The sequence below is a fragment of the Bubalus bubalis genome, chromosome 12 (assembly GCF_019923935.1).
Source record: "Bubalus bubalis isolate 160015118507 breed Murrah chromosome 12, NDDB_SH_1, whole genome shotgun sequence".
Classification (NCBI taxonomy): Eukaryota; Metazoa; Chordata; class Mammalia; order Artiodactyla; family Bovidae; genus Bubalus; species Bubalus bubalis.
Genome location: NC_059168.1, coordinates 4,578,157 through 4,600,403, shown reverse-complemented (window position 1 = coordinate 4,600,403; position 22,247 = coordinate 4,578,157). Strand labels below are relative to the sequence as shown.

Below are 22,247 nucleotides of genomic sequence, written 5' to 3'. Positions count from 1 at the left end.
GCAAGAATACTAAAATGTGTTGCCACGCCCTCCTCCAGGGAATCTTCCCAACCCAGGGATCGAACCCTGGTTCTGCATTGCAGGCAGATTCTTTACCGGCTGAGCCACCAGGGAAGCCCTCCGTCCTTTAGGATTGTTTTGTATTTTGTTGCTATAGGACACATGTGTCCAGGTGCAAGCGCTGAAGCAGAGGATCCCAGGGTCCCAGCCTGTCTCCTGCAGACCTGCTTCCCTTGGTGTGGGCTTCCCTGGTAGCTCAGCTGGTAAAGAATCCTCCTGCCATGCAGGAGACCCTGGTTTAATTCCTGGGTTGGGAAGATCCCCTGGAGAAGGGATAGTTAATACCCACTCCAGTATTCTTGAGCTTCCCTAGTGACTCAGACAGTATAGAATCTGCCTGCAATGAGGGAGACCTGGGTTTGATCCCTGAACTGGGAAGATCCCCTGGAGGAGGGCATGGAAACCTGCTCCAGTACTCTTTCCTGGAGAATCCCACAGACAGAGGAGCCTGACAGGCTACAGTCCATGGGGTCTCACTCGGACACGCCTGAGTGGCTAAGCACACACACAAGCTGCACCAACACGCCTGGGCGTGTGCTGCTTGTCGCAGTTCCAGGGGCACCAGCCGTGCTTCTTTGTAACCAAAGGCCAGTTACCAGCTGTAGAACATTCTATCCTTTCAAAAACACACCCTCCACTCTGAAAATTTAAAAACTGAATTCTGCCTGTGTGCCAAGTCACTTCAGCAGTGTCCGACTCTGTGTGACCCATAGACTGTAGCCCACCAGGCTCCTCTGTCCATGGGATTTTCTAGGCAAGAATACTGGAGTGAATTGTCATGCCCTCCTCCAGGGGATCTTCCCAACTCAGGAATCGAACCCACGTCTCTTATGTCTCCTGAATTGGTGGGCAGGTTCTTTACCACTAGCGCCACCTGGGAGACCCAAAAAACTGAATTAAGAGTAATGAGAACACTAAGCTTATCACACAGATGTGATAAGCAGACTCTTCATACAACACACCTAAAGATCCTGGCTATGGACTGAATTTGTGGTGACAGACAAAATTGGGGTCTCCAAGGTGAAACAGCCCCTCCTCAAAGGGGTTCCAGAGGGACCTACATGGCACTGACTCCCCTCCATGACAAACGGCTTCCTGGCAAAGCAAGGCCCCGGATATTTATTACAAGCAAGGAGCTTATCATCAGTCATAGAAGCTCTTTCCATTTAGAAACAGCACAGCTCAGAAACCACTTTCCCTCTGCCCAGACACTCTTCACTCTCCCCGACTGTGTACATAGAATTTTTAAGGGGAGATTAATGTTTCAGTGCAACACATAAAAATGTAAACTGAAAGGTTAGGAGAAGATGTAGAGCAGTACTAAAACCCGGAGAGGAAATTAGAGAGCCCGGGCACCCGCGCGCAGGCGGCTGCAGCGTTAGAATCACCTTGGGAAAGAAGGACTAGGGCTCTGGAAGGTCTGGGTGAGGAGGAGCAGCAACAACAAGCTGGCCAAGCCCGCAGTCCTCTGTGCCCAGCAGACGGTGTCCCAAAACACTGCGCACATGTAAAAGGAGAAAATGTGGCTCCAAAGTGTCCTTCAAATGTGTGATTGAGTTACACATGTGCTTCTTTGTTGATGCCTTAAATAACCTGTCTGCTGGCTCTAGTAACTGCTGTAATTGCTAGTAGTGATGAGTCTAAGTAATATCTGAAGATGCCTGCAACAACCGATATGACATGCAAATATCTGTGATTTCCACCAGTGACGCAGTCACAGGTTTTGCTGGCAGTACACCTGCTAACCACTCGTCTGGATTCCTGCCTTCGTTCATCATTAAAGGAAATGTTCCATTTCAGTGAGAGGTTAATGAAAATGAAGATGTCATTTCTTTGCCGTACAAGTTCAGGGACCCCAGGATAAAAGCAGAGGTCCTCAATGTCCAGGGTTGAATGCCTGAAGATCTGAGATGGAGTTGATGTAATAATAATAGAAATAAAGTGCACAGTTACATGTGATGCACTTGAATCATCCCAAAACCATCCCTGCTGAAAAGACCTGAAAAAATGGTCTTCCCTGAAACCGGTCTGATGCCAAAAAGATTAGGGACTCCTGCTCTAGACCCTTTGCTTGGCAGAGCCTGCTGGCTCTGATAGTTTCACTTACGTTAAGTAGGGACTCAATGCCGCGATGAAAGAGCTTTGAATTTTTCTAGGAAAAGTGGTCTGTGTGTTTCTGACATTGTGATTACCTCTGTCAAGCTGTACCAGTGTAATAAGACAATTCTATATATATGGTAATCGCATGTCCCAAAGACATGATCCCAACAATGTTTCAAAATTACTTTGGTCAACTTCAATAGATAAACTTCTGATGAAGAAGAAAAGATTGTATGTGCTTGACAATATTTAATGTAATAATTTCCTTTCCTACACGTGTTTAAAATCATGTAATACTGTAGGAACTTCCCTGGCAGTCCAGTGGTTAAGACTTTGCTTTCCCAATGCAGGGGGTGTGGGTTCGTTCCCTGGTCGGGGAGCTAAGACCCCACATGCTTTGTGGCAGGAAGAAAAAAAAAACATTAAACAGAAGCAATACTGTAATGAATTCAATAAAGGCTTTTAAAATGGTCCACATCAAAAAGTCTTTAAAAAAAAAATAAAATCATGTAGTACATGGCTTAAAACTCAACGTTCAAGAAACTAAGAGCATGGCATCCGGTCCCATCACTTCATGGCAAATAGACGGTTTAACAATGGAAACAGTGACAGATTTTATTTTCCTGGGCTCCAAAATCACTGCAGATGGTGACTGCAGCCATGAAATTAAAAGACACTTGCTCCTTGGAAGAAAAGTTATAACCAACCTAGACAGCAGAGAAATTACTTTGCCAACAAAGTCCATATAGTCAAAGCTGTGGTTTTTCCAGTGGTCATGTACGGATGTGAGAGCTGGACCATAAAGAAGGCTGAGCACCAAAAAATTGGTGCTTTTGAACTATGGTGTTGGAGAAGACTCTTGAGAGTCCCTTGGACTGCAAGGACATCAAACCAGTCAATCCTAAAGGAAATCAGTCCTGAATATTCATTGGAAGGACTGATGCTGAAGCTGAAGCTCCAATACTTTGGTCACCTGATGTAGGAACTGACTCACTGGAAAAGACCCTGATGCTGGGAAAGATTGAAGGCAGGAGGACAAGGGGACAACAGAGAATGATATGGTTGGATGGTATCACTGACTCAATGGACATGAGTTTGAGCAAGCTCTGGGAGTTGGTGATGGACAGGGAAGCCTGGCTTGCTGCGGTCCATGGGTTGCAAATAGTCTGACACGACTGAGCGACTGGACTGAACTGAGTGCATGCGTGCTAAGTCAATTCAGCCGGGTCCAACTCTTTGCAACCCTATGGACTGTAGCCCAGCAGTCCCCTCTGTCCATGGAAATCTCCAGGCAATAATACTGGAGTGGGTTGCCATTTTATCCTCCAGGGGATCTTCCCGACCTAGGGATCAAACCGGCGTCTCTTATGTCTCCAGCACTTGCAAGTGGATTCTTTACCACTATAGTTCCTCCTGAGTACTGTATGTAAAATAACAGAGACTTAGAAATAGGGTTTCTTTACTCATGTGTCGAGAAACCATTACATTCAGACAGTTAACATCCATCTTCAGCTTCAGTGTTTCGTCTTCACTGGCTGAGCTACTTCTGATTCGCCCAAGGCAGTTTTCTAGAACACAGCTTCTCACTTCTAAATTGTTGGGTGCACAGTGCTTTTTAAACCAGAAAGCTGTCATCAGAAATTCTCTCCCTACACAAATGTGTTTGCATAGCATTAAGCATCTTGGTTTCTCATTTGTTCTAGAGGCCTACATTTGTAATTTCTACACTGTGACCACCAACTAAGGATATTGCTTAAAAAATAAGAAGTGACTTTAAGGGCTTGTTTGCAGTGATGGCCAACACATGCAATTAAGAAGTCATAAATGCAGGAATAATGATTAACCCTTTGTCCGATGAATTTACCTTACATTACCTGACTCCACCAGGTGACTTCTAGAACCATCCCAAGTTAGCAAGGATTGAGTTCATTTTGGGCTAATGTGTCTTCCTACTCTTTGTTTCAAAGTGAAGTAATAGAGAGAGCCCTATCCACATTACGTACATTGTAAAGACCCAGATATAAGTGACTCCCTTCTGTGATGGTCCACTGGGATGTATATTCAGGCATAGACAATAGTTTTGAAGGTAAAATAAGGAAGTAGAAATCAGAAAATGTCATTTCTAAAGACTGTTTCAGTTCTTTGTATTCATCAATGCCTGGTTGCCTAACAATTGGAAGGTGGCTTCATGCTTGATTATTCTGCAATTGTGTTATTCTCCGTGTGATAATTAGGGAGAAGGCAATGGCAACCCACTCCAGTACTCTTGCCTGGAAAATCCCACAGTGGAGGAGCCTGGTAGGCTGCAGTCCATGGAGTTGCTAAGAGTCGGACATGACTGAGCGACTTCACTTTCACTTTTCACTTTCATGCATTGGAGAAGGAAATGGCAACCCACTCCAGTGTTCTTGCCTGGAGAATCCCAGGGACGAGGAAGCCTGGTGGGCTGCCGTCTATGGGGTCGCACAGAGTCGGACACGACGGAAGCGACTTAGCAGCAGCAGCAGCAGCAGGTGTTAGCAAAAGTCCTTTTGGAAGTAGCGATCTCATGTATCATTTAATTGAGTTTCCCATTACCTGCTGCTTGCACTTGTTAGGAAAACAGTAAGTGGTTTCCTGTGTATTTTGAGATCCTTGGATGAAAAACTTGGGAAGTGAGAGTATTATTTTTAGTCGTTTAGCTCCAGAATTACTCTTAATTCTTGGAGAATAAGTAAAGAAACAATGAACAAAATGTGTGTGTTGTTTGTTACGGCCCTAATGCCATAAAATTGTTTCCTGGCAGAAGAATTCCCAGTAAACGTCTTCCTACCAGCAGGTTTTAAATGGGAGGTTTGGGTCATATATAAAACATTTTCCTTCCCCTGTGCTGAGTGTGTGACATTCCATTACTGTGACTTCCTTTCTCAGCTTGGCAATACCAATAAATAAAAATGAAAAAGTGCTCCGGTCGCCCATCTCACCCCTCTCCGACGCCTCTAAACACAAATTCTCCGGCGAGGACTTAACTTCCTCCAGCAGATCCAACAGCAACGGTCTGTTCACTTCCACCTCCTCCAGCAAAAAGCATAAGGCAGAGAGCCAGCTGCAGAGCCACGCCACGGACCTCACGGTAGGTTGATGCCTCCTGTCCCGGTTGAAACAGAAATGAAACCCAGCACAGCCCTTACTCTGCCTGTAACCCAGCTCTGTCTGAACTCCAGCTCAAGGCCCCACAAGGCAGTCCTGAATGCTGCTCTGGGAAGACCCAGCAAGAGCTGCCCTTTGCCTCTCGCACAGGCTGTGGCAGAAGAAAAAGAGGCAGTATTTTAAGCCTCTTCTGCTTAGGAACCTCTTTGGAGGACCTCATTTTCCATTCTGAAAAGACACAGCCCTAAAGTCACTCTCCCAGGACAAAGTAAATTGGGAGTCTAGGGCCAAGCAGTCTATACGTTTGATATCTTTCTTGCCCTGGGGCAGAGGCAAGCCTGGGATTGGAGCTCAAGGCCAAGGCTGCAGGGCTCCCTGCCGCCCAAGGTCACCAAGGTGGTGTCCAGTGTGAGACTGTCGCCACCACTCCTCTTCTAGTGACCTTATCAAGGGTGATTCCAACACCCTGCGTTCCCCATGGGCCCACATGGACCCGGCTCCACCCCTATGGACACTCACACTGCAGGTGAGTTCCTCTTTACTGACACTCTCTAAGAGTGGGCATCCCTGAACTGTGCATCCTCCAAGTACTTTATTTACTTTCAAACTCTCCCCACTGAGCTTCTCAAAGCCAGCAGGGCTTTGTGAGGCAGGGAGAAATGAGACTTGGCAATAGGACTCTGCAAACAAACAGGGGAGGCAGCATTTCATGCTTTCTCCGGTGACTCAAAGAGGCAAAAAAAAGTTGTTAAGGTCCAGCAAGATACTCAGTCTTACTGAACCATCAGGAAACTAAGCCTCTTAGGCACCCTCATTTGAGAGCAGTTCTCTTGAGTTCTAGGATACAAGAATCTGAGAAGATCATATTAGGAAAATCAGAAATAAAAAAGCAAGCAATTCAAATTTTAAACCAAACACAACTTCTCTTTGCCTGTAGATCCTTCTATCACAAGCAACTATGATGTGCAGAGAATCTTTAGCCAATTGTAGACTTTATTTCGACCTTCTTTCCCTGAACAGGTGTTTATTAAGGAAGTACTTACTGTGTCCCAGGCATTCTGCTGAGCAATAGAGGAGCATTGATGATCTAACAGATTCAGTCTCTGCCTGCAGCAAGCTTACAGTCAAGCTGAGGAGAGCCGCTTAGACCAGGGTTCACACACATCCGTAATTTACTCCTCTGCATGCCAAAGGAAATGCCCAGAGTCCTAGAGGCTCTCATAACAAAGAGGCTTGATCCGCACATAAAATCAGCCCATATTTAAAGAAGCACTGGTATCCACTCCGCTTTAACTACTTCAGAGGAATCCATTTGAATTTCCTAACCAAAGACAGGGTGTTTTATGATCCAAATGATCAGCACACTAGGTGCTCTTTAAATATCTGTATCTCCAGGGGGAGAAAAAAAGGATGTTTAAATTTTTCCCCAGATAGTGTTCCCTTTTAAAACACATTTTAAATAATTTCTTGCGATACCACTTGGCTCTTCCTGTTCGTCACAGACAGCTGATAAGAACCAGTCAGTCTATGATCTGAACCTCTCGTGAAGGATAAACACAGCTCAGTGGTTCTGAGAGCCCAGGTCCTAGAGCAGCACTCTGAAACTTGTGCAGAATGCATGTTCTCAGGCCCTCCCCCAGACCCACTGAGACGGAGATGCTGGCGGTGGCGCTCAGCTGTCTGTGTGTTAATGGTGATTCTGATGCAGTCAGTTTGGAGAACCGTGGGTCAGGAGCCTGAGCCCTAAGCCCCGAGCCTGCACACGCAGTAGCCATCTGAGCTTCGGCAGGTTCAGGATTTGGATGTGTGAAAGCAAGACTAAGACCTCCCTGGTGATGTTGCCGTGCAGATGACATCTGGCCACACACGTGAAATCGTGCAGCCTGAGACCTGAAATGCATGTATTTCTCTTTCTTAATCGAAACAAAAAACGCTATCACGTCTAACCTAGAACCCCAGCAATTCTAATGGGTCACTCCTTCAGCCAGAGGGCCAGTTTCTCAAAGGCAGCTGTGTTTGTTTGTTGCCTAGAAAGCGGCTCACAACAATTCCGAAAACAGTCTCCACAAGTCACGGCCACAGACAGAGCCCTGGTCTCCAGGCTCCAACGGCCACCGGGACTGCAAGAGGCAGAAACTCATCTTCGATGATATGTAAGTGTGGAGTCTTGTTGATATGGGGAAGGCCAGATAAGTGGGAAAGGGAAGATGGTTTATATGTATCTATATATTAGACACATATAAGCCATAGTGTGGTCATTTCTGGCATGTGACCCAGTCAGTTAAATGTCACCCTCTCAAAGGACATTGCTGAGTGCACCCCCTGAGCCCTTGGTGGGGAGTGGTTTGAATGAATGGAACAGCCAGTCCTATCACGGTTGTATCCAGGATGCCAGAAATCTAAGGCAAACGGCATCAAGGAGTCTTAAATTTCCGAGCACCTGCATTTGGGGTTGCATGCTACCAGAAAGAGGCATTTCTGTCTTTGTAAACTGTATCAGGCAAAGAAAAATGGTGATTTACTCCTGAAAGCTTTCTGTTCTCTAAAATGCTATTGTCTTTATAAAAGTGTAAATAATTCTTAAACAGGAAAAAATATCCTGTCATCCATCCCCCCATCATAGTGCCAAAACCCAAGTATTTCATTCCCAGCATCAACTTAAGAGGAGGAGAAACAAAAGAAGAACATGAATAAATATAGCATCCTGGAATGCTCGGGAGATGCCAAAAACGACACATGAGAAATGATAAAATGATACTGAAAAGTATTTAGGCTCTTAGGGAAAAAAATATGTGTCAAGGACAAGCCTCCAGGGCAGGAGATATGGTTTCCAGAGTTTGGCTTGAATCCCATTTTCAACTTCAGCTGTTCAGCAAGCATACAGTTGTGTATCTGTGGGAGGCACGCCCTTAAATCCCCAGCGGGAACCAGCAGACACCAGTGAGAGTCCCCCCTGCCCTCTGACTGCTGACCGTCCAGCTAAGGGGACAGACTGGAAACCACGCACCCCACCCACAGTCAAAAACCAAAATGGTGCTAAACGTCTCGGAGTCCCTGCTTCCTAATCAGAAAAAGTGAGTCATGACACTGGTCTCCTGGCGGGTCCCCTGAGACCCAGCAAGATGGCCCCTTCTCAGAGCGACCACCTGGAGAGGTGAAAGCTGTCTCTTCCACCCTCATCTTCCTCCCAGCCTTCTCTCCCATCCTGTCTTTATCAAGAGTGTAGACAAGGTCTGTTTCTTCACGTCCGGGAAACAGGAATACTAAGTTGTCTTCCTCAGGCCATGCGTGGACCTCATTAAGCTAACGAGGAGACAGACTTCGGGGATTGAGAGCCAAATCCAGATTCTTTGTTCCTTCATTGGACACACTCCCAGATGACTGAGTTTAGTAAAGTGCTAGGGTGGCCCAGGAGAACGTGTGTTTTTCTCCTCTTCCTGTGATCGCACCTGCGCTCAACCCCACACACGTTCTCCCCTGACCCTCTCCAGCTCGCCTTTCCCTCATCTCACTGCCCTGGGCAGCCAGAGAAGTGGTAATTAATCCCCAGGGTGAGGGGCGTATAATGGGAGTGCAATCCAATCTGACAGTCAACTCCGTATATAATTAGTGTTTGGGGGTGTAAATTGTTCAAAGGGAGCTTCAACCGTTAATAAAAACAGGCAGTTGGAATTGTGTTTAATGACAATATGGAAATTTACATTTGGAAGATGTAGGTATCTTTTGATTTTCATCTTAATTAAGGATACTCTCCCTAATATTAAGAAACAAATTGAAGATAAAGTAGTTACTATACAGATGGGTCAGCCTCTGTATCCTTCAGCTTGAAACTCAGTTCCTTGAGGAATGAAAAACAATTATACTTGTCTTATAGGTCAAGTCTTTGTAAGAATGGAAATGTGGCTCTGTACATCATTCAAACCAAGCTTGCTGAGGTTTTGGGTCCCAAACCTCCCCTATTCATCTCAAGAAGCTTGCTGAGGAGGAGGGATAGACTGGGAATTTGGGGTTAGGAGAGGCAAACTAGTGTATATAGGATGGATAAACAGCAAGATCTTTCTGTATAGCATAGGGAACTATATTCTCTATCCTGGGATAAACCATAGTGGAAAGGAGTATAAAGAAGAATATACGTATGTGCATAACTGAGTGACTTTGCTGTGCAGCAGAAATTAACATTGGAAATCAGCCATATTCAATGAAAAATAAATTTAAAAAAAGAATAGTGCAAATATTATGAAAGATCTGGTGATAGGGAACAAAAAAGAAGAAAAGGAAGAAGAGGAAGACTAAGACTTTGTCATAGTCTAACAAAGTGAGCATACACACACATTCAACAGTAAGGTACCCGGAGCATCAAACATATCAAGGGCGTGGTGTTTAAATACACACATATGGGAAATTAACATGTAAGGCGTTTTCCAATGCATAGACCAGAAAACTAAGTCTAAAACAGCAACAGCTAAATGGTCCTACTTGGACCTGCAACTCCTTGGACTGTTTACAAGAGGAAATGTCTCTCAATCTGCTGGGACGGCGGCTAATGTAATTTTGTCCCTATCTGTATCAAACCAAGAGGCTGTTATCATGTATTCTTCCCATTAGCAAACTGTGATTTTTCTGGCTGACAGCTACAAGAAAACTGTTTCTCCTTTTATGGATATAGATAGAATTTTTGAAAAGCCCTCTTACATATCCATCATATGGAGAGAGAGACATCTTCCAATTGCCATGTGTCCCAATTGATTTGAAATCCGTGACAGTAAAAGAAACACACGGCTCAAACAGCCACTCAGCCACTGAACTGAGAAAATCGTGGGGAAATTCTTCAAGCTTGAAAAGCAACAGCAGGCACTGTCTCTTCCTCAGAACAATAAAAATATGGGTCTTAAGAGATCACTGGGCTAGGAAGTCACCTAAAAGTGTGTAAACTTTTCGGCTGGTGTGTGCTGAGGTCCCGGGGCGGGAGTGGGGGTATATGCTTCATTCATTCAGTTATTAATTCAGGGAAGATGCGGTACGTGGGTGGCCTCTCTAGGAAACTCCTCTGCGATCACAATTTTCAGCCTCCTGTTTTCTCTCCACTCTGCACCACCTTCAAGGACCGTGACCTGGCTCCTGTCACTTTCCTGACTTCTCCTCACTGGAGGTGTCAACAGGCAGTGACATGAACAAACAGAGACCACCAGAAGGAAAGAAAGAACTAGAGAATTAGCACCAAAATGATTTCGAGTCGATAGAAATCCAGTTATTGCATTCCCAAAAGTAACAGTTGCCATACTGTCATTTCACTTTCAGAGCTGCATCCTGTAGCTTTAAAAAAAAATAGTAAACTCATCCTTTTGTATTATAAATACTTGTTAATGGTTGAATAAACACGCCTTTCAGACAACAGGCAGAATTCAGCAGGCACTCCAGTAACAACTGTTGAATGACCCTAAATGGAATAACATTCTGGGGGAGCGGGGGTGAAAATGTGAGTTGCTCAGTCACGTTCGTCTCTTTGCAACCCCATGGACTGTAGCCCGCCAGGCTCCTCTGTCCATGGGATTCTCCAGGCAAAAATTACTGGAGTGAGTTGCCATGCCCTCCTCCAGGGGATCTTCCCAACCCAGAGATCAAACCCAGGTCTTCTGCACTGCAGGCAGATTCTTCAGCATCTGAGCCACTAGGGAAGCCTGTCTGGCGGGGACAGAGGGTAGTACCTGCATCTTTTTTTTCTTTTTCTTTTTTCCGTGAATGTAAGGAATTACTACAGGCAAGTCAATTTAAATTCATAGGCTTCCAGCCCCTTTTCCGAGGTTACTTACCAATTCAGCAGGTACCAGGTGGTGCCTTCAGAATGCAGATAGAACTGAACAGAATTACTTATTTTAAAAATGTGATCCAGATCAGCCTGTCCTGCAGGCTCAGATGGGAGGCAGTATGACTGCACCTCCTCCTCCCCTGACGTTTAGCCGTGTGCCACTTTCACTCCTCAACAGGGTTTTTGTTTTTTTTAAGCTTCTTATTTTGTGTTAGGGAATAGCAGATTCACAACACTGTAATAGCTTCAGGTGAACAGCAAAGGGAGGCAGCCACCCATAGACCTGTGTCCCCTCTCCCCCAAACTCCCCTCCCATCCAGGCGGCCACATAACACTGAACAGAATTCCCTGTGCTGTAATCCTTGCTGGTTATCCATTTTAAATATGATGGGGCTTCTCCAGTGGCTCAGTGGGTAAAGAATCTACCTGCAATGCAGAAGACACATGAGGTGAGGGTTTGCTCCCTGGGTCGGGAAGATCCCCTGGAGAAGAAAATGGCAACCCACTCCAGTATCCTTGCCTGGAGAATCCCATGGACAGAGGAGCCTGGTGGGCTACAGTTCATGTGGTTGCAAGAGTCAGATGCGTGCATGCGTGCTAAGTCTCTTCAGTCGTGTTCGACTCTTTGCGGCCCTATGGACTGTAGCCCACCAGGCTCCTCTGTCCATGGGATTCTCCAGACAAGAATACTGGAGTGGGTTGCCATGCCCTCCTCCAGAGCATCTTCCCAACCCAGGGATCAAACCCACATCTCTTATGTCTCCTACATTGGCAGGCGGGTGCTTTACCGCTAGTGCCACCTGGGAAGCCCAGAAGAGTCAGACAGGACTAAGCAACTAGGCACACACACAACATTTTAAATACAGCAGTGTATACATATGGGTCCCAACTCCCTAATTATCCCTCGCCACATCCTTCCCTTTGGCAATCATAAGTTCATTCCATAAGTCCATGAGTCTCTGTTTTAGAAGTAAGTTCATTTGTATCATTTTTTAGATTCCACATGTAAGGGATGTCATACGATATTTCTCCTTCTCTATCTGACTATCTTCACTCAGTATGACAATGTCTGCGTCCATCCATGTTGCTGCAAATGGCATTATTTCATTCATTTTAATGGACAGCTCTGGTTTTAAGGTGACACTGGTATGATTACCAAACTTTTGTTTCAAAAATCTGTCAGGAATTTATGTCCATGAGTGACGGCGCTTCATTCAGCCCAAAGCCTAGAAACCGATCTTATCAGTGCAAAGCCATGAGCTATAAATCGCCTGGTGTCATCAGTGACAGGAGAGTTCTTGGCGGTGGAAAAATCTAGGGAACAGCTGTGTCACGAAGGCCTCGGTGCAGACATCTGAGCACAGCTGATGGTGAGGCGCTTGGCCTCCATTCCCCCGTGCCATATTGCTGTGCCGGGGAGCCAGAGAACCCCGGGTGCCAACCTGCCCGCCGCTTCCAGAAGGATGTGCCGACTCTTGCCCACATTTCACAAGGACGATCGTCACATTCAGCCAAGCCTCCGAACGCCCCATCTGTCCCCGTGGCATCAATTACAGGAGCCCAGCTACTGAAACCTCCAGACGCCAAGAAAAGACTCCCTTGCCGCGCGATGCTGAAGCCGCGACCTGTGCCGTGTGGCTGGCAGGTCAGGAAGACGAAGTTGGCACTTGTGATGTAATGATACTCAGCATTCTTACAGCTGAAAGGATTTTAATTTTATAGGTGATGGAAGACTCCTGTAAGTGAAAGGTCAGGTGATTTATTCAAAGGACCCCAACTGAAATCCTTACATAGGTGATATTAGATCAAGGCAAGGCACTCCCGTGGTGGGCTGGCCGTGACCATTCCCCTCCCGAAGGGCCCCCCCGCTTCCCGTCGCTTCAAAGCTGGACCCCACCCTTCCTGATAATACCATTCCTGTGCCTTTCTTTCTTCATATGGAATTTTTTCCCTTATGAAATCCCTCTCAGCCAAGGTTTTTTTGTTTGTTTCCTTGTTTTTAGTCCAAACAGAGAGAAAGAAGGAACAAAAGAATTTGGCCAGAGGTTGGGAGGGCAAGAATGGTGGACAAGGCCTTTCAGATCATTCTGATTGAAATCTGAGCCCTCTGATCCTTTGAAGGGCTTTGTAAAATGATTTTGTCTTACCTGTGACACCTGGAGAAGAACAGCAATCAAATTGATGAATTTCCACTTAAACAGAAAGCTGCTTATGATAGAATGACAAAAACCTGCCACATTTAGCCTGCGTGTCCTGGAAAGCGTGTGTTATTTTCTAAGTGTGGCCGAGAGAGGAGCCTCCTGTGAGAGCCTGTGACCTGTAGGAGACACGATGAGTCATCACTCATGTTTCTGAGAAGCCAGGGATTTAGGGTCCCAGCCAACATCAGGAACATAGAAACAAAAGCTGCATCTGAATCCTTGTGCTTAAAAGCTAATGTGCTTAGTTGCTTGGTCATGTCCGACTCTTTGCCACCCCATGGACTATAGCCCACCAAGTTCTTCTGTCCATGAAATTCTCCAGGCAAGAATACTGGAGTGGGTTGCCATTCCCTTTTCCAGAGGATCTTCCTGACCCAGGGATCGAACCCATGTCTCCTGCACTGCAGGCAGATTCTTTACTCTCTGAATCACTAGGGAAGCTGTAAGCAGCCTTCTCACTTCTTTCTGGAAGTGCTCATAAAGCCAACGGCAGCACCGGGGCCCCTGGCTATAAAGTGCCCTCATCCACAGCATTCATTTAGTGCGTGGGAAACAGTTCCTCCACTTCTTACTCGTTCTTAGGGAAGAAAGAACCTCACAGCTTGGGCCATGGTAACACCTCCAGGACTTATCAGATGACAAGCTGACAGGCTATCAGATGATGAATTCATTTGGTGTGCAGTTGCCTCGTTGTCTGATTTGGATTCCAACTTCCTAAGAAAATTATCTCGACTTGTGCGGTGCCAGGGAACCTGTTCGTTCAGACATGTCAGTCTCTCTGTCTCTGCCAGTTTTCACAAAACAGGCTGGCTCTGCCGGGTTGGGGGGGGTGGTGGGTAACGGGCGTTTCACGGAGATAGGAGTCCCAGAAAGCTGCCTGCCAGGCTGTCCGTGGGAGAGCATTCAGTTCCATCTCAGTCACGCAGGAGAACAAAGCGTCAGAGCGCTGTGATACTCCCATGCCAGCAGAAACGGGAGGGTGGCTCAGACCCACTGCTGCTTAGAACTGAGGTCACATGTGTGCTGGTGGGGGCACTGGGAGGAGAGGAGGACCCTGCTCTCTGGATCCAGTGCTCACATTACTTATAAGAGCCAAGAGCTCTTATAACAGAGATGCATGTGGCTCAGCCGAGGTTTTTAGATGCTCCAAGCCCAGGTTCTGAAGAGCCCCGGCGATGCAGTCAGTCACGTGCATGATGTTTAACTGTACTTTTCTTAGGCTTTCTCACGAATTAGCATCACATACCATCACCCTGAGAAACAATGTGAAGAATGTTATTATCACAATAAAAAGCCAAACTCTAGATTTTCCACATTTAAAAAGAAAAAAGACTCCGGGAAAAATCGGTTTGAACACTGAGATAATTAGGTTTATTTTAGTGCCTCTGCAGTCTTATATTCTGGAGCTGCCACGGTGGCGACGACAGTTTTATCTTCCTGCTGACTTGAAGGTCACCTCCAGAGTGATGCCTCCCTGACAGCACGTGTCCATGGCGTTGCCGGGCTATCTGGGTGATGTCCCATCATCCAGTTGCCTTTATAATGATCTGACCTGGAACCAACACTCTAGAAATCACCTGAGAGGGGAAAAAAGGGCCAATCAGCAGGTAGTCTTCAGTGACTCAGTGCAGTGAGATGCAAAGAGGAGAATTCTCATGTGTTCCTGAATAGGCCCTGATAGTACATTTCTTCAGCATCTCGGGTTAATGTTGTCACTCCTGTGATACAGTCAGAAAATAGAGGTGTTACTTATCCACATACACTATTGTGAGAGTCTGTGACTCAGCCTCCATCTCAGGTTTAAAGAATACATTAACACACTACAGATAAAAACAGCACCGATGACCGTATCCGTATGGGGAACTCGAGGCCACGGCCACCCTGGGGATAACTTAAAAGGCCAGTGAAAACGAAGATGCCTTGGCTTATTACCAGAATTCTTTCATGAAAACAAAATGCGTTTGAAAAAATGACGATCTGTCAATGACAAGGTCTACAAAAAAGAGGGCAAGAGAAAAATGACCAAACTCCTCTACTCGAGTGTGGGACAGATAATGATGCGGAGAATATCAGGTTGCCATGGAGATGTTCTCTGGCTCGTTGGCTTCGAGGCTGCACCCCATCAGAAGCCAATACACTCTCTCTCTTCTAAACTCGAAATGTGAATGCACGGGGGACTCATTTCTCTTCTACCATGTACCTACAACAACAAGGTGGGAAAGATCAAAGAGGTCTACGGCAGAGCCCACGCTGAAAATATTACAGCTGCCAACTTGCACACACGCAATGACTGTAGCCCGGGACAGCTCAGAAGGTAATTAAATGCCTGGAAGCGAAGTGTGAACAAGAAGTGGTATCTGAGATCAGGAAAGACATAGCCGAGCATGAACCGAAATTACCAAGGCCTTTTGTGGTTGTTCAGTCACTAAGTCATGTCCAACTCTTTGCGACCCCGTGGACCGCAGCACGCCAGGCTTCCCTGTCCTTCACCATCTCCCAGAGTGTGCTCACACTCATATCCGTTGAGTCAGTCACGCCATCCAACCATCTTATCCTCTGTTGCTACCTTCTCCTCCTGCCTTCAATCTTTCCCAGCAAAAAGGCCTTAGGGCCTGAGAAACTGAGAGACAAGCAACATCTGGCTCACTGTAAGCATTTAGTGAAGGAGCAGAGAGGAGGGTGTTCTAGGGAGGAAGGAAGGGATGAGCGGGGCTTCTAAAACAGTGCTGAGACATTGACCAGCCGGTGAGGACACCACTCACTGTGCTTGAGGGACTTGGTGAGTAAGTAATGCAGTGAAGAGGGTCAGGCAAGATTACCAAGGACCAGAACTGAGATTCCATTTCAGAGGCTCTGGAGTTTGATTTTAGATCTGTGAGTAGGGTGGTGATATATAATGAAAGCCGTGTTTTACAAACATTGCTCAAGAGTTAAAGCTCAGGAGAGATGGGACAGGAGTGAAACTCGAGGCCGGGAGAGGTAATGAAAGCCTGGACCTGGGTGGATGTGGTCCTTGAGGAAAGCAGGGGATATTGACAAGGAAGCGTTCATAGCAAGTGATAACAGCAGGGAGGAAGTGGATAGAGGTACGGAGCTCCTTTCCTGAACAGGTAGGCTGCAGGACCCCATCTGAACTCGGGAGTCAGACCTGGCTTCTAGCTAGCGGTAGATCTGGTCTTCTGTTCTGGGGAGTTCTGCAAAAAGACAAAAAATATTGCAGAGGATTTTTAAGGTGTGAGCCTATTCTGTGTGGTGCTGTTATGGTGGATATGTGTCATCAAACAGTTTTCAAAACCCATAGAATGTGCCACACCAAGAGTGAATCCAAATGTAAACTACAGACTTAAGGTGATAATGACATGTTAGTTTAGGGTTTTTTTTTAAATCTGACTGTGCCGGCATGTCGGATCTTTTCGTGCAGCATGAAAACTCTTGGTCATGGCATGCGAAATCTAGTTCACCGACCAGGGATCAGACCTGGGCCCCCTGCAGTGAGAGCTTTCAGAAGTAGCCGCTGGACCATCAAGGAAGTCACTCACTTTAGGTTTATCAGTTGTAACAAATGGGCTGCTCAATTGAGGGGTGTTAGTAGTAAGGGAGGCTGTGCGTGTGTACCAAGTGGCTAGGGTTAGGGTTAGTATTTTCCACTTCATTTTGCTCTGAGCCTAAAACTGCTCAGAAAACTTGACAGTCTATTAAAAAACAAGAACAAAAATAATGTAAATTGCCAGAGTTGGCATCAAAGACCCAACAGATAGCCAGTACGCGTCCAAAGGTCAATCTGTGGACAAAGAAGAATAAACTACCATGAAAAGCAACCAAAACGTCATTCAAATGGAATAAACATAGAGGAGATAAATTGGAGAATGAAGAGGTGGTCGAAGCTGAGCCCTCCTTTGAAGGAACCCACGGGCTTCACCCACCCGTGCAGATCCGTCAGGATTAAAGGAAGGGCTCAGGCCTGCGTGGCCGGGAAAACATGAAGGGATCATGACCCAGAGACGGGGGTTTCATCATACACATAAAGGGGGCCCTGCAGCCGCGTTCTTGTTTCCTCGTTGGGAAAGTTAAATATTCCCAGCATGTTACCACAAGTGCTGACGATATTTTATGGGGAAGAAGAGATAGAAAACCAAGGTCTTTCTCTTGCTTCTGTGATTTGTGACCCAAGATTAAAGTATTTGCTTTGATCCTGGTTTGTGCCTTTGTTTCATTGATTAAACCTTTCAAATGAGGATCACAGTTTTGGATGGTAATGTCATTGACACGATCTGTGTGATTTTTTTAAGCATTTTGACCCCTTAGAATAAAAGGATGCCCGGGCTACCTAATACTGTAGTATGGAAAAAGACCCATTAGAATCTGAAAGAAGGCAGTTCAAAATAAGTGTGTTAAGCAGACTACACAGTGTATGATTACTATCACTGCTAACATCTTATCTCTCATTCAGGGCGTGGTGCCTTATGGTGAGTATTCATGAAGAGGTCAAGGTTATTGATTACATAAAGACCCATAATACACAAAAAGTTTATACTGATGGTACCTAAACTATGTAGATGTTTAAAAATCCACCTGATGAAGTACTTAAAGGTGCTGTCTGATGAGTGGTTTTATGTAACTTGGGGTCATTTCACACTCTCAGATTCGTCTCTGGATGAATTACCTTCATCTCGCAGCAGAGTTGGGTTATCGCTTTAATAATGCCCATGCCTGGGGTTAAATGTTTACCAGCCAGCTAATCAGAACTCAAGAGAATACAAGCCGTATTTGCACTGTGACAAGGGAGACATCACTTTACAATTAGCTTCATTACAACTGGAATGTAATCATTCCAGTATCACCTCTTTTCATTTCTCACTGCAAAGCATTAAAATAATTATAGAGACACATACAACTTTAGGTACCAGTTATGCAAACAAGCAACACCGATTTTCATAAGGCTAGACAAATACACACATCTATGCACATCTTTACAATTATTATATCTTTGCCATCTTTATATCAAAAGTGGATTGTTTTATGTAAATGTCTCAGAGAAGGCAATGGTACCCCACTCCAGTACTCTTGCCTGGAAAATCCCATGGACGGAGGAACCTGGTAGGCTGCAGTCCATGGGGTTGCTAAAGAGTCAGACATGACTGAGCGACTTCACTTTCACTTTTCATTTTCATGCATTGGAGAAGGAAATGGTAACCCACTCCAGTACTCTTGCGTAGAGAATCCCAGGGATGGAGGAGCCTGGTGGGCTGCCTTCTATGGGGTCGCACAGAGTCAGACACGACTGAAGCGACTTAGCAGCAGCAGCAGCATGTGAAATAAGATTTTGCATTTTCTTAACCATGAGATTAAAAAAAAATCTGATTTACAAATTAGGCACTGGGGATCCATGTTAAAAAATAACCGTAAACGTGTATATATTTATCTACATATATTGAGCATGTTTTGAATTGTCAACTTAAGAGCAATATAATGGTCTTTTACATATAGGCAGTAGTTTGGAAATGCAAAAAAAAAAAAAAAAACTTGGTTGCATCTTAAGCAGAGTCTTGAAATTGTGGTTCAAGTTTGAGCAAAGGAAAAAATCGTCGCTGAAGGTCTTACACTTGCACAGTAATGATGTTTCGTGTCACTCTCTCCTTGTAGGCCACGCAGTGCAGATTATTTTATGCAAGAAGCTAAGCGAATGAAGCATAAAGCAGATGCGATGGTAAGACCTTTTCTCTCCAGATCTGTTCCTCCAAATTGCGTTTGTACTGCAGCTTCATCGCTGGGGCAGCATAGCCGGGGTAATTATAAAATCTATTACAAGGATGGCTGGGTCTGTTAAATGCAGAAGTGTTTATATAATCCAGTGCTCATGGCCCAATAAATTATGACCTCAACTAATAATGTCTGACTTGGAGGAAGCCCTGGATAAACAAATATTTCAATTTAGTCCTAAAGTTTGAATGGGAACCAGAGGCAATGGAGTCAGTGGGTGGTAGTTTTTTTTGTTTTGTTTTTTTCCTTAAAAGAAAAAAAGGTTTGCATTTTTCTCCCTTGTTAGCCTATCCAGTCCTTGGCTTGGTCCCAGGATCAAATCCCTTTTCAAAAAGACTTTTGTTGTTCTTCATGTGTACCTGCCAAAATAAATACTTCCTCTGAAACTGGACAACCAAGAAACTACTACACACACATAAGACCGTAAAGTTACTATGATTTGATGTTTTCAAAGAGTAAGTTTTCTTATTTGGGAAAGCTTAACGCCTTCAGGCAAGAGGTATAAAACTTCTGATTTTTTTCTGTAAGAGATCATATGGTTGTTCCGTCTGAAAATCTCATCCTAAAGGACCCCTTCTTCCCTGGTCATTTCAGTTCTGCTCCCCTCCAGCGTTCATAACTGAAATCAGGGCACTAGAGATGAGTAAGACATCTCAAATGACCTTCAGTTCAGTTCAGTTGCTCAGTCGTGTCTGACTCTTTGCGACCCCATGGACTGCAGCACACCAGGCCTCCCTGTCCATCACCAACTCCTAGAGTTTACCCAAACCCATGTCCATTGAGTCTGTGATGCCATCCAGCCATCTCATCCTCTGTTGTCCCCTTCTCCTCCTGCCTTCAATCTTTCCCAGCATCAGGATCTTTTCCAAAGAGTCAGTTCTTCGCATCAGGTGGCCAAAGTATTGGAGTTTCAGCTTCCACATCAGTCCTTCCAATGAACACTCAGGACTGATCTCCTTTAGGATGGACTGGTTGGATCTCCTTTCAGTCCAAGGGACTCTCAAATGACCTTCAGAGTATTATTCTTCCAGGGTTGCAGATGCATAAACTATAACCTCACCCTCCTCAATGCTACTGAGGTTGCCCACCAAGCATTTATTAGTATGAAGCTCACTGCCTGGGTCCACTGGTATACAGGGGAAATAATCAGAGTATCAGAAAATACAGAAGGGAAGTAAGAGGTAGAGATCTTATCCTCAAAATCCCACAGTCTGATGGAACACGGGTCCCCAACCCCTGTGCCACAGACCACTACCAGTCTGTGATTCGTTAGGAACCAGACTGCATAGCAGGAGGTGAGTGGTAGGCAAGCAAAGCCTCGTCTGTGTTTCAGCTGCTCCCCATTGCTCACTTTACTGCCTGAGCTCTGCCTCCTGCAGGTCGGCAGCAACATTCTATTCTCTTAGGAGTGTGAACCCTGCTGTGAACTGCAAGTTCAAGGGATCTAGGTTGTGCACTCCTTATGAGAATCATCCCCAAACCATCCCCCGACTCGTCTGGAAAGATTGCCTTCCACAAAACTGGTCCCTGGTGCCAAAAAGTCTGGGGACCTCTGTGATGGAACGGTCTGGTTGCCAGTAGATGCCAATGCATGGTCACATTGAATTTTAAAGCAGGAAGTTTCCTGCCTGAATCATCCAAGATTTACCAGGATTCTTCATTCCGTGTCACCTTGCCCAGCCTGGCCTTTCCCAGTGACACTGTGCTACAACCACACTGGCCCCCTGCCGCCTCTAAGCACACCTGACTTGTGCCAGCCAGTGGGCTTTGCACCTGCAGAGGGCACACTCACAGTGTCTCATACATACACACTCTCACTGTCGTGCACACTCACACCTTCAGTGTCCTCCCCAGATTCCGCCCGATCATGCTTTCCCTTCCTGGGTCACCTTCTGGGTCCCTACAGGTCTCCTCCTGGAGGCCACCCAGGCGCCCTGTAGCCCCTTCACTTGCTCCCTCCTGCCCTCCCTTTGGCATTGGACTCCTTTGCATTTCACTAGTTAATCATGGACTCCCTTGCACTTTGAGCTATCTCATGAGTGCACTTTTTTTTCTCTCTAAATACATGTTCCTAGAAGGAGCTTTTGTGTGTCAACTGCAAATCACACAGAATCGGGTACTTCAGGAAATACTTGCTGAAAGAAATGACTTCCTTAATCTAAAAAGCACTGCCAAGAAATACTCCTCTTAGGGTTAAAGCTGTTTAAATTTTTGATTTGCTAACACAGGAGAGTTTTACCTTACATTTCCGTTTCCTAAGGTGTCATAAATAATGAGAGGGTTTTTTTTTTTTTTTAAGAGGCAAGAGCAGTAGTTAAGAGTCTCTGTAATTCTGTTTTGTTTCATGAATGAATGTTTGAAAACCTGGGAGATTATCCAATCCCAATTTAGAATGTGCTATCCATCAAGAGTAAGAATGTATGGAACCATGAATCTGATGTGTACATTTAGATTTATGAGAACTTAAGAATGTAAAGCTGATATAGGGAAAGATTAACATAAGTTTAGACGGTCTACAGTCCCCTACAAGGGCTTCCCCTGTGGCCCAGATGGTAAAGAACCCACCTGCAATACAGGAGACACAGGTTCAACTCCTGGGTCAGGAAGATCCCCTGGAGAAGGGATTGGCTACCCACTCCAGTATCCTTGCCTGGAGAATCCCATGGACAGAGGAGCCTGGCGGGCTGTAGTCCATGGGGTCACAAAAGAGTTGGACAGGACTTAGCAACTAAACAACAGCAACAAATCCTCCCACATCAGTGCTATTGATGCTCAGCATTGTCTCCAAACTGATGCCATTCCTTGAGCTGTGCCTCCCCTCCCTGTCTTTCCTCCCCCTTAGGGTCAGGTCCTATTCATGAAACAACTGAAAAATGCATGACTACACGGAGGCGTGGAGATGTATTGGGTTGGCCACAAAGTTTGCTTTGGGTTTTTTTTTGTTTTCTTTTTTCTTTTTGTACGATATTACAGAAAAACCCAAATGCACTTTTTGGCCATCCTAATAGATGTCGCAGTGTAAAAGACAATAACCAAGGCCTTAAATTGTCCAAGTGGGAGTATACCATAAAAATGTGAAAACTCTTACATAGAGTCAGACCCATCAGCTTACACATATATCAATATTGAACACAACAGCAAGGACCAAGGAGTGAAGTTGATTTGACCATTAGGAGTTAAGAGAGAGGACA

The 22,247-nt window shown here is 45.4% G+C and overlaps 1 protein-coding gene across 9 annotated transcripts in view; it reads left to right on the top strand.

Annotated features, from left to right (window-relative positions):
• The window catches only part of AFF3 (AF4/FMR2 family member 3), a 582,175-nt gene that overhangs the window by 539,482 nt on the left and 20,446 nt on the right, over positions 1-22,247 (top strand). For all 9 annotated transcript variants that reach the window (XM_044925651.2, XM_044925654.2, XM_044925653.2 and 6 more), the window contains 3 exons: positions 5,071-5,272; positions 7,321-7,442; positions 18,940-19,003. In XM_044925651.2, the coding sequence (XP_044781586.1) occupies positions 5,071-5,272; positions 7,321-7,442; positions 18,940-19,003 (388 nt within the window). The remainder of the gene's footprint in view (positions 1-5,070; positions 5,273-7,320; positions 7,443-18,939; positions 19,004-22,247) is intronic.